This window comes from Anguilla anguilla, chromosome 6, assembly GCF_013347855.1.
Source record: "Anguilla anguilla isolate fAngAng1 chromosome 6, fAngAng1.pri, whole genome shotgun sequence".
NCBI lineage: Eukaryota > Metazoa > Chordata > Actinopteri > Anguilliformes > Anguillidae > Anguilla > Anguilla anguilla.
The window spans coordinates 59,414,217-59,427,103 of NC_049206.1; the positions used below are offsets into that span (position 1 = coordinate 59,414,217).

The following is a 12,887-nucleotide window of genomic DNA, read 5'->3' on the forward strand; positions in this document are numbered from 1 at the left end:
AATAATATATATTGAATCCAACGACCGTTCGCATAGCTTTTCAGAACGCAATAAATACCCAGTTCAGGTTCCAGTACCCCCCTCGCCCCGACACCCCCCATCCACACCGCCCCCCCCCCACCCCCCCACCTTCCCTCCCCAACCGTAATGTCCACCTAACGGGTCCCTCTCCTGTCTTCAGACTCCCTAAACGAATCCACCAGGCCGGATTCTCGTCCACGTGCACAGTCTACAGCGAGACCGACATCGTCGACTTCGACCGCGAGCTCCACCCACGAGCCCCCGTCATTCCTGCAGCCCGGCTAACCTCCGCTAACCTTCGCTAACCTCCGCTAACCTCTGCTAACCGGCTCTAGGATCTTTGCATAATCAGAACAAGTATTTCAGCAATGTTCACTGAGAAGAGCCGACCACCGACAGCATCCTGTTTTATTATTATTTAACAATCCATTAATATTTCCCTGAGCACTTTCATCATAACTTTTAAACACGAAAAGCTTCATTTTTGCCGTTAATCCTTGCAGGCACCCACCGCTTAATCTGTGGGGAAGGAGCAAGCTTTCATGACCTCTGACCCCACATGCCCCTCCCCCAAACTCGTAATTCCTTCAAGAGGATCAGTGCAGTCCCAAACCTGACTGTAAACAAAAAAAAAAAGCCAGAGCTCAGGTCTCTTCAGTGGACGTACTTCAGATTATCTTTGGGTCTTCCAAAAATGCCTTTTTAAATCCGTGTAAAACACGGCCCAATCTCGAAAGACGAGAAGCGACGTAAAACCAAAATGAAAATCAACAAACAAAATGGAACAAAAAATGAGAACGGTTATTATTTTTCAGCGAAATACACCCCCCACCGTCCCCGACGGATAGCCAGCTTTTTGGTTCTTCCTATGTCCAGGTTAGAGCTAACCTAGCGTACAGTGTGAACTGAGCAACATCGATTAGCTGCGCTGGCTGTTTTCACACCTGGTTCACCTGCAAATGCTAATGCTAACGGTCCAACCAGAGTTCATCAGCAAATGCTAATGCTAACGGTCCAACCAGAATTCAGCTGCCAATGCTAACACTCCAACCAGAGCTCACATGCTATTGCTAACGCTCCAACCAGAGTTCACCTGCTAATGCTAATGCTAACGGTCCAACCAGAGTTCATCAGCAAATGCTAATGCTAACGGTCCAACCAGAATTCAGCTGCCAATGCTAACACTCCAACCAGAGCTCACATGCTATTGCTAACGCTCCAACCAGAGTTCACCTGCCAATGCTATTGCTAATGCTAACGCTCCAAACAGAGTTCACCTGCAAATGCTAATGCTAGCTCTCCAAACAGAGTTCACCTTCCAATGCTAATGCTAGCTCTCCAACCAGAGTTCAGCTGCAAAACAGACTCAGACGCGCTGTTTGCACCTCTGCTTTGGCTTTCACTTGGCCAACGGAAAATTCATTCGCGAGGTGTTTTTTTTTTTTGTGATAACAGGACTGGACCTAATGGCTGGAAAAGTGGTTCGACCACTGTAAAGGAGTCCTTGTGTTCGCAGACGTAAGTGGGCAGTCTAAGGGAAATCTAGATCAAATCACATGAATGATCATCACTGATAATCACTGCAGTTTAAAACATTCCTTTCAGTTACAATCCTTCGACGTTGATGCCAGAGATTCACGTGGAGCAGAGGGGACGAGAGAGATTGTGGAAAACTCGTCTGGCACCGTTCCCCAGGACGGTCTGTTTGTTTGGTGAACGCTCTGGGGGTAGAGCGTACCGTGCCGGTCAAAGCCAAAAACACGCCGTTCATAAAGCAGTGGCGAGAACCCCCGAAGGGAACTGAGCTTGTCCTCTCGAACAAACGAACGAATGAAACAAAAACAAAAACGAAAAGAAGAGAAGAGAAGACGACGTGGAGAAGCTCCCTCTGCAGCAGAGCAGCCAAACCCACAGGTGAGGTGGATTATGGGTAATAACAGAGACACTCAAAGCAGCCAAGGGGGGGGGGGGGAGGCGGGGTGTGGGGGGTCAAAGGTCGAAGCAAAGAGGGCGTAGTAACGACGCCCAGACCGGACTGCGGGTTCATGCAAAAGCTCATCACTTCTGAACAGTACAAATAAGTTGCAAACGGGAAACGGCAGCACGGGGCGGCGGTGATGTCATCGCGTGTGGGGCGGGGCTCGTCAGTCGACCGTATGTACAGCGGACACGCGCTCCGGCCTTTCTCCCGTCGGAAAAAGGGGAAAGAGGAGGATGCTGGGATTGAACGGGACACGGGAGACTAAGCGCGGGAAGCAGTTCCGTCGCCGTGGAGATTTCGCGCACACACACAGACCGAGAGCTTAGTAAGACGTTATTTCAAAAAACAACAAACAAAAAAAAAACATTAATAATAAAAAAAAAATAAAAAAAACAGGTACACTGACTGTGTGAAGAAGTGCTCAGGCAGGGCAGAACCCTGGGTTAAAACTACAGCATGCACTATTAATAAAGTCTCACTGGCAGGAGAGAGAGAGAGAGAGAGACAGCCAGACAGACAGACAGAGAGAGAGAAGAGTGAGCTATTCAGAGAGAGAGACAGAGAGAAAGAGAGGCGTGAGCTAGGCCGAGAGAGACAGAGTGAGAGAGAGAGCGAGGGAGAGAGAGACAGAAAGAGAAGAGTGAGCTAGACAGAGAGAGAGTAGTCTGTCCATCCCAGCTGTGTGTGGGAGAACGAGGGCGTGCTGGGAGACGGAGGTTCCTTGCACGGGGTCCCCCCAGAACTCATGGGTGCTCCTCTGTGATTGGACGATTTTTGCCTGTTGTCATGGTGAGGGATGTGGGGGGGGGGGGAGAGGTGGGGGGCGCTGTTTGCAGAGTGATCGCTTGCTTCTGTACAGTCACTGTGCCTGGAACCAAAGTCACCACACAGAGCGGGGAAATGTGAGGGGGGGGAACAATTTCACTGCGACACTCAGCACAGGCTCAATGTCTGTGTAATGCTCTGAATTAACTCTGCCTAGTTTTAAGATTTAAATACAGTACACAGAACCAGGGTATCAATAATAATAATTTTTAAAACAATAAACAATACTAATAATAATAACTAATAATAATAATACATTTTAAACAATTATAAATCTTTTCTAGCATGCTTTATGGGCATAAGCTCCTGTCTATCAACCAGTCAATCAATCAATCAATCACATGTATGAAATCTGCATACACATACATCCAAAACAAGGGGTGTGATTTTATTTGATACTCACTTAGAATGTTTAATTTCAGCACCACGCTGCTTAACCTGAAAGACAGAAGACAGAACACCTGTATGAGCTCAGGTAAGCCCCACACCTGTATGAGCTCAGGTAAACCCCACACCTGTATGAGCTCAGGTAAGCCCCACACCTGTATGAGCACAGGTAAGCCCCACACCTGTATGAGCTCAGGTAAGCCCCACACCTGTATGAGCACAGGTAAACCCCACACCTGTATGAGCACAGGTAAGCCCCACACCTGTATGAGCACAGGTAAACCCCACACCTGTATCAGCTCAGGTAAGCCCCACACCTGTATGAGTTCAGGTAAACCCCACACCTGTATCAGCTCAGGTAAGCCCCACAGAGAGGGGAAGCACTTCACAGTGTCAGTGACTTCATACAGCCTGGCCTGCAAACCCCCCCCGCCACCCCCCGCCCCCCCACAGAACCGACCCCAATAGGCGAAACCGGGCCTAAACATGCACACACAGAATGCAGTGTGCCTGATCGGCCAGCAGGGGTCGCTAAGATAGCGACACGCTGAACCCTCCCACTCCCTGGGTGATGCAATGGCCAACTGTGTCAGCCATGATGGTGGCTGATTTGGTTAGAGCTCCCCGCCGTGGTGCACAGTTGAGCCTCACTGATGAGCCTTGTCCACCCCACCCCCCCTTTTTGGTTACTGATACAGGATGAAGGTCACCGAAAGAGGGCCTCACCCCGATCCTTCCCGCTCTGCATGTTCTCCTCCTCTTCCTCACCTCCGTTATCTACTGCAAGAGCAGAGAGAGCACACGTCACACAGCATACACATATCACACTGACTGCCCTAAGAACACACGCATATCACACATCTTGCATATAATGTGTGATCATATCAATTCCTGCATGATGGGGGGTGGGGGGTGGGGGGAGTTGGGGGGTGGGGGGAGGTGAGTGGGGGGCAGGTCATTACTAAACATGAGAACTGAACCTTACTCAGCTGGCTGGCGTACATAAAAACAAAATGGAAGAGAAACTAATCAACGTCACTGATCTCCATGACAACCGACAGCAATGGGGGAAATGATACAACAAACTATAATTAGAAATTTACTTCACAGCTCAGAAATTAATTAAGTTCAGTCACTACACAACAAGCTGCAAGCGCTGCTCCCGGGAAACAACTATTACAGAGCGCGACTTCACCTTTAACACAAAACGCACGGCACACAACGAGCAATCGCACAACCTCGAAAGATCACACGGTATGAATTCTAAAAGCATGTAGAAGCAAAGACAACTTTCGGTGGCTGAATACAGAAAAAAACCATTCGCTGTGTTCAAGACTCATTTTCAAACGCCTCTCCCTTTCAAGTGTGTCAGAGAACAACTCCAATAGAACCAGTACATGGGTCCTGGTGAAAACGTCTTCCTTGAAATGTTTGTATATGTTATATGTTGAATATATGAAAACATTTCCTGAATGTTAGATTCTGTTGGCTAGATGGGTGCAGTGGACAAGTTTGAGGGAAAAAAAAAATTGTGATGAACTGGTCTCAGTGCAGTTGCTGGGTCTGGCTCTGTTTCCATGGGAACGGCAGTTGGGCGCTGGGCTCCTCCCACAGGAAATGCTTACCGGAGTGCAGCTCCTTCACCAGGGACGACATGGTGTTGGTGATGGAGTCAGCTGCCACTAAGAGGTCGTTGCGGAGATTTCTCCTCGCACCTGCGGGCAGAGACCAATGAGAAAGTGGACGGTGGCGTAGTATAATGGGTAAGGAGCTGGTCTTGTAACCTGAAGGTCACGGGTTTGATTCCTGGCTAGGATGACTGCTGTTGTACCCTTGGAGCAAGGTACTTAACCTGCATTGCTACAGTATATATCCAGCTGTGTAAATGGATGCAGTGTAAATGCTATATAAAATGTGTAAGTGGCTCTGGATAAGAGCGTCAGCTAAATGCCTGTAATGGAACACACACACACACACGTTCACAAATAATCCTGCTTTTCGGGTTTACACATTTTTCCCCCACAAAAACAGGAGGTGAGGATTCTGTTTGCAGCTGATCTGTGGGGTGTAAATGGCGGTGTTAGGGGGTGTTGCAGGGATGTTAGGGGGCCTTGCGGGGGTGTCGGGGTGTGGTTTCGGGGGGCGTGTCACTCACCCTGAGCGAAGGCTTCCTGCACGTCCCCGCCCACCCCGGCGAGCGAGTCCTGGGGCACGTGGGTAGGGGTGGAGCCGGCAGAGGTGGAGCGCACGGGCATGGGCATGGGCCGGCTGGCGCCGTGACTGGGCGAGGAGTGGGGGGGGCTGGCAGCCTGCGCCTGGAACACGGGCACACAGTCACCGGCCAATCAGAACACCGCCACACAGTCACCGGCCAATCAGAACATCGCCACACAGTCACTGGCCAATCAGAACGCCGCCACGCAGTCACCGGCCAATCAGAACGCCGCCACGCAGTCACCGGCCAATCAGAACACCGCTACACAATCACTGGCCAATGAGAATGCTGCCACTGAGTCACCGTTCACCCCTTTTTGTGGCTGCCAGCGAGCCCCCCTTTATGGGCGCGGGTGCCCCCATCGCAGAGTCAGAGAGCCCCTTTGTCTGAGCGACAGTCAAAAATTGATGACTGAAGATGATGAAGAACAGAGAAAGAAAAAGAACTCAAGAAGTGACATTTAATAAAAAGAAAAAGACAAGTTTGTACCTTATTTCAAGGAAAAATTCACCCCTGAAATGTCACAAAAAACTATTTTTACCATCTGTGGCCGATGACAGATCGGTCACCGCGAGCAGAGAACCCGCTATTCTCGCCTCGACGGGGGAGCCGCGGGTGCGAATGAGTCAGACGGAGCAGGCAGGAAGAATCCCGCTCCGGCGTTACAGAGGAAAAGCACTGCGACGCAGGGCTGGGGGGAGGGGGGGGGGGGGGGGGGGGGGGTGAGCACGGGACCACACGGTGAACACACAGAAACAGCCCAAAAAGGAGAGCCTTGGCGGCTGATCACCATTTATCACATCCCATGCCGAACCAAAATAACAAGAACCACTCAAATAGACAATGAGTGGGACACCAAGAACCAAAATGGCACCGTCCAAATATGGTTAAAAAAAGTATATGAAGCACCAACACACAGCTGTTTACCAAGAAAAAGGCTGTCTGTTAGGCCTGAGAACCAGGCCTTTCTTAGGCCTCACATCTAGGTGACCGGCAGCAGCCGTAGTGATTACAGTGAATCACAGCTTCTGCCATTCCAGTGAGTGGGGCCGGTGCTGCCCCCTGGTGGACAGCAACCCAATTGCTTTCCTGGCACCACAGGACATATTGTACATCAAAAATTAAGGAGCTCTGCTACTGATCTGATCCAACCGTTTCAAAATCGATCACAGCTGATTTGCAGACGATCGTATAGATTGAATTTCTACTTCTGAGCGGTTTGCTCATCAATACGGTGTTCCTGTTTTTTTTATTTTATCTTTAGAGAGAGCACGTTCAGCCCTGTCAGCGGTTCCTTTGGCTCAAATCCCCACAGTTCATCCCGAAGTCATCAGTAACCATCGCCCGTGATCTCCAGGAGATTTCAGTTTGAAACGCTTGACGGGGATTCTATTAAGCTGCCAAATTAGACGGCTGGTTTTTCAAAGCATGACAGAATTGTAAAAAAAAAATTTGATTACAGCTAATGAAAATAAATCAGGCTGAAAATGGTTATATTACTGCCCCAGAAAACAAAAACAGCATGAAGAATGAACTGTGGGGGAATTTTTCCTTGGATTGCTGCTCCTCTACAATCTTCATTTCTCATTTTCATTAATGTTTTTTCTGGATACACGGTTGACAAGTCAGGCTGACACTAACATGAGCTGAAGGAACTTATTTAAAGAAAACGGACTGCAGGTGGCCTGTATGACCAGCAGGGGTCGCTGGTGAGCGACGAGACACGGCAGGATCCCTCCCTCCCAGAATGAGAAGCTCCTCCCACACAAGAACCCCTGTGAAGCGTCTGGGCCCGTTTCTGAACAGTGGGATCGCACGCTGCTGCAAGAAGGTTGCAGGGAGGTTGCGGGGAGGTTGGTGGAGTGTTAGGCATGCGCTGTGAGAGGAAGACTTACGGCCTGCTTCTGCTCTTCATCCTATCGGCAGCGTAGAGAGAAACAGAGCAGCGTGAGAGGAGAGACACACACACACGCACACCAGGCGCACACACACACACACACACACACACACACACTCGCACATACGCGCACACATGTTAGTCAAGCATATATTCCAGAGCACACAAACAAGTGCACAGCGTCTTGCAGGCAGAAAAGAAGAGGAGAAAGAAAAGCAACCCAAGTCAACCAAATAAAAGGCCTTAGCGTGAGCTTTCATATCTGATGATTTTGAATACAGACATGAATTCAGGAATTCTGTCCAAATAGGCGTCTGTTTTGTTGTCTTTATTTTCATTTTCCCCATTTCTTTAGATTTGAAAAGCAGGGGAAATGAGGGGAAGCCTATTACCCCACTGAATGCGAGAGTAAAGTCACATTCAGGTTTTCACACCGATTTTTTTTTGGAAATGCTTCGATTCCCAAACAAACAGAGCTCTAACTACAACAGCAATGCCGCCACTGCTGTCTCACACCATGTCCTGCTGGTGTGTGCAATTCAATGCAGAGAAACACTTAAACTACACACACACACAGACCATTACCCAGATGAGCTTCATGTCCAGTGCTGCCCTCTAGTGCAGTGAACTGCACACTGCACTTGCAAAGAGCTGTTCGCCACCACTGAGAACAGCTTCGGTGAAGATGCAAACACTCTCTCATTTCCACGTTTCTGCACTTTTAAAAAAGCCCATCTTAAAGGCAAAAATTGCTCCTTTTGCGGTCAGGAAGTCTCAATCCTGGGACATTGAGTCATTTAATTTCCTCAACAGAAGGAGAACTACTAGATTCCGCAGAGAAAAGCTTTCACCTTTAAAAAGAGAAATGAGCGTCAGAGTCATCCTGACTGACAGAATCACTCCCTATTGGTCAGGCCTGTCAGGGTCTGAGGGGGCCTAAACAGGGTGACCCACCCAGCAGTCATTAGGGAAAAAATTCCAAACTTGTTCCTGGCTTCGTGTTGGATCCTAACTCGTGGAATACTCTGGGAGGAACCGAACCATACTCCTGGCCCATCCACTCCCACGTAAATCACTGCATGCTTGGCCACTCACAAACTACACCCCCCCCCGCCCCCCCGCCCCCCCATCTCTCTTTAAAAAGATAAAACTATAACGACTCCCACTCAGCTTAATGGAGCCATAACTGCCACCTTTAAAACGAATACTGTGAGGCCCTGAGAGGTGAGGAGACAGAACGCCGCTGATAAAGGTCATTAAGGAATCTGCACGTGCCGTGCTTATGAATTATAATGCAGATAATGCGCTTCTGAAAAGCGTTATGTGGACAGGCAGGCGGGGTGAGAAACGCTTGTGATGTAGCCCTTCCTGTGAGAGGGGGCTGATGGGTAATCAGAGATAATGTGCAGACCTGTGAAATAGAGATAATGCTGTTTTACACAGCAGCTTGGTCTCAGTACTGCTACAGGAAGAGAGAGGCATGCTGGGACTTGGAGTTTTGTTGTATGGGGGTGGAACTAGGAATGTGTGTGTGACTGTGTGTGTGTGTGTGTGAATGTGAATGTGTGTGTGTGTGTGTCTGTAAGTGTGTGTGCGTGCGTGTGTGAATGTATGTGTGTGCGTGTGTTGTGTGTGAGTGTGTGTGTGTGTGTGTGTGCGTGTGCGTGCGAGTGTGTGTGTGTGTGTGTCTCTCACCTTGAGCAGTTTCATGAGTCCCTCCAGCTGCACCATCAGCTCCCTCCTGCTCTCCTGCAGAGCGGACATGCGCTGCTCCAGCTCGTCCTTCCTCTGCCTGGGGGGTAGGGGGGGGAGGGGGAGAGAGGGGGGGAGAGAGAGGGAGAGAGATAGAGGGAAGAGAGGAATAGAGGGGGAGGGGGAGATAGAGAAGGGGGTCATGCTTATCCAGTGTAACTTAAATATAAAAGACCATAATCGCATCCACCTGAGCAACAGAATGACAGAGGAAGCCCAGGATATGGTCTGAAGAGCAGGAAGATGGCCAGGGATTCTGAAGCCCTGACAACTGCAGGACATCAAATCCACCACAGGGGGGCAGCAGAACAGACAGACAACGTAAAGCTGTCACATTCACTGCCTACCTATAGGCTAGTACCATACACACACACGCACGCACTCTCTCTCTCGTACACACACACACACACACACACACACACACATACACACATACGCACACACTCTCTCTCTCGTACACACACGCACGCACGCACGCACGCACGCACGCACGCACGCACGCACGCACGCACGCACGCACGCACGCACGCACACACATACGCACACACTCTCTCTCTCTCGTACACACACACACACACACACACACACACACACACACACACACACACACACAGCTCTTTTACACAATATCAGCCCTGTCACTAGAGTCCTCCCCCGTATGACAGGACTGTTCCCAGAATTCTGGAGAGTGCTGTAAGGACTGGATAACCCACAGGATAACCCACGCTCAGAGCCCTGGAACAATCAAGCTTCTGCTACACGATGACACTCTTCAAACTCAAATCAGCAGCGATGGGAATTAAATTTAAAAAAATAAAAAAATAAAAAAACATGTCCAAAAACCTGTCTGCAGATGATTTGTCTCCTGAGGTCAAAACGCAATATGCATGAAATAAGGAAAGCAGTTATTGCGACTGCCACATCGACTGCGGGGGCAAATAAAGTGAGATTAAAATAAGGGTTTTAGTCTGAGAGCCCAAAGCAATTTCCCTCTCTGACAGGTGTCAGTGGCAGCATGCAATTGCAAAGTGAAAGCGCGCACAGACTATGAGAGCCTGCAATTCTTCACTCATATCTTAATTATGGGAGTTTCCAGTCAGCAACAGGCATTTCTGAGACAGTATTATAGTCAGACGTTGTGAAAGTATCCATCTCGCAGTACTGTCCTTGGCCAGAGCTCTAACTTCAGAGGACATGTCAGACTGGAATGTTTTGGCTTCACTCAGAGACAGAACTTAACCTAATGTTAAGGACACAGTGCTGAGTACCTGGAGAATCTAAAGATTCTGTGATGTCACAATAGCGCTGAGCATCTGCTGAACGAAAATAACCTGTGATATCACAATAGTGCTGCGGATCTGCTGAACCTAAAGGATCTGTGATGTCACAATGGTGCTGAGTATCTGGTGCAGAGCCTACGGCTCTGATCTGGTGCACCAAAAGAATCTGTGATGTCACAATGGCGCTGAGCCAGCTACCACAAATGTAGTGGCAATGTTATAATGCTGCCAGAACACTCCAGTAACATTGTGGGAACATTTTGTTTTAGCTGGGGAGCATCTGAAATCCGAACAATTCTTGTGAACTAACCATTGTTATGTTAACAAAGGCCAAGGGATTTTGTTGAATTTTCACTGTTACCAGAACTCAAGTGTTGGGCTTTTATTTAATGGATATATTTACAGGCTTACACCACTGTTATCTTGCATAAGGAAACACGGCCATTTTAGCGAAATACGCACAGAAGGAGCACAGATTTGTGCTTAATGCAGTGACAGGCAGGCTGCAGCGGGTTAACGGAAAACAGTCCGGCATCAGTGCTCCGGGACGGGGTAATCTCTGCTCTGTGTGGATTAATTAAAAACAGCAGCCACGCGGATGCCTCCACAGCTTATGAAGTCCCAGGGAATCCTTCAATTAGCAACAAACTGAGATTTAAAAAAAAGTGAAAAGTCAGAGTGTTTTTGCTGGTGGCAGCTTTTAAGGTGCGAAACCTATTTGCATTCAAATTCTCCCCAAGATGAAGTTCACTCTGCGAGAAGCCATTACCGCCGGTGCTCAGAGAAACACTGACTCAGGAGAGCAGGAAAACCCGCAGGTTTTTGGGGGTACCTGAGCAGCCGGAGCTCAGCGAGCAGAGTGGGGTTCTGCTGCGCCTTCTCTGGGGTCGGCTGAGAGGCCTGCTCGTGCTCCAAACGCAGCCGCTGGATCTCCTGCAGGATCTCTCTACGGGAAACAGGAAGTCACGTTAATGCACATGTACATACACACACATGATCTCTAAAGGAGCACAGCAGGAAGTTATTTTAATACACATACTGTACACACAGGATCTCTACTGGAGCAGAGCAGGAAGTTACTTTAATACACATACTGTACACACAGGATCTCTACTGGAGCAGAGCAGGAAGTTACTTTATTACAAATACTGTGCATACACAGGATCGCTACAGGAGCGCAACAGGAAGTCCCTTTGATGCACAAATACGTACACAGGATCTCTACAGGAGCACGGCAGGAAGTTACTTTAATACACATACTGTACACACACAGGATCTCTACAGGAGTGCAGCAGGAAGTCTCTTTGATGCACATATACAAACACAGGCAGATCTCTACAGGAACACAGCGGGGAGATAATCATGCAGGCACACACACACGCGCACACACACACTAGAGCCCAGAGCTAACACACATGGCTCAGTCATCGGAGAAACAGCCATAGCCCCAGCCCCAGTGCCAGCACAACACATCACTGCACGAGCACTCAAATCTAACCCAGCGTTTCCCCCCCCCCAGGCCATGTTCACGCCTGGGTTAACTCCCCCCCCTGAAGGCACACACACTTCCCCTTTATGTAACAGCAGGCACGCAACACTAGGCTCTTCCGCGGGCAACGCTCCAAAATGGCGGCGTTTTGTAAGAAGCAGCTTCCGGGCCGAGCGGTTTCGGGGACTGTACCTATTTTTGTTCTCCAGCTCGGCAATGAGCTGTCTCTGCTGCTTGTTGGCGTCGAAGTTGAAGCCCAGATCCGTCGGGGGGCGTTGCTGAAAGACAAAAAGGGACAGGAGACGCAAACAGTAAATAAATCGATAAGATGGGAAAAGGGGAGAAGGTTCTGGGTTCGAATTCCAGGCTGAGCTTTTCTGTGTGGAAAAGCTTGAATCCCAGGCATCCATTTCAGGAGAGTGACTGATTACATATGTTCTATATTATTGCTTACTTGAGCAGAACCACACTGGGTTTACTCCAACGGAAGAAAGAAATATTAAAGGTCCGGTTTCAGCAAACTGAATGTGAACATAAACCTGACTAATCTTTCATTTGCGAGGACATCGACTTACCAGGCCACTAATTTTGAAGCCATGTTTTAAAGTTTCAAATTCACAAACACAGCAGTTCTGCTAATCTAAAAAAAATAATAAACTTATGACATTTTCGTATATTCTGTAATAAAATGAAACTTGAAAGAGGAAAAGAAGAGGAAATTAAATTTCCAGCGTAGGAGCTACTTGTTCGTGATGTCCTTGTATTACAGTATATTAAAGTGGAGAGTTTCCTACTTGTGTGCGTGCTACAGAAGTATTGCAAATAACTTTCAACTTAATATTGTGGGAGCAGGCAATGCATATTTCACTTCAATTAATGAGACAGGACGAGTCAAGAATCCGATCAAACCGGGGAATTTAACTTTGCCGAGAAGATGAAAATAAGTTTCAGACACCAGATATTGGGGCTTTCTGCAGTGCGCTAATACATCAAACAAAAAACCTCCGGCTCGTTAAAATCTAGTTATTATGGATCGAGTC

At 48.5% G+C, this 12,887-nt stretch overlaps 1 protein-coding gene across 9 annotated transcripts in view; it reads right to left on the reverse strand.

The window, feature by feature from the left end:
- Positions 1-667: 667 nt before the first annotated feature.
- The window catches only part of dtnbb (dystrobrevin, beta b), a 98,986-nt gene continuing 86,766 nt past the window's right edge, over positions 668-12,887 (reverse strand). For 5 of the 9 annotated variants that reach the window (XM_035422577.1, XM_035422582.1, XM_035422578.1 and 2 more), the window contains 9 exons: positions 12,040-12,125; positions 11,191-11,304; positions 9,022-9,118; positions 7,325-7,345; positions 5,370-5,529; positions 4,840-4,929; positions 3,941-3,994; positions 3,231-3,265; positions 668-2,870 (listed from right to left, as the gene is read on the reverse strand). In XM_035422577.1, coding sequence (XP_035278468.1) covers positions 3,261-3,265; positions 3,941-3,994; positions 4,840-4,929; positions 5,370-5,529; positions 7,325-7,345; positions 9,022-9,118; positions 11,191-11,304; positions 12,040-12,125 — 627 coding nt within the window. In that variant the 3' untranslated portion in view covers positions 668-2,870; positions 3,231-3,260. The remainder of the gene's footprint in view (positions 2,871-3,230; positions 3,266-3,940; positions 3,995-4,839; positions 4,930-5,369; positions 5,530-7,324; positions 7,346-9,021; positions 9,119-11,190; positions 11,305-12,039; positions 12,126-12,887) is intronic. The other 4 variants (XM_035422580.1, XM_035422584.1, XR_004765772.1 and 1 more) reach the window with 3 other exon arrangements.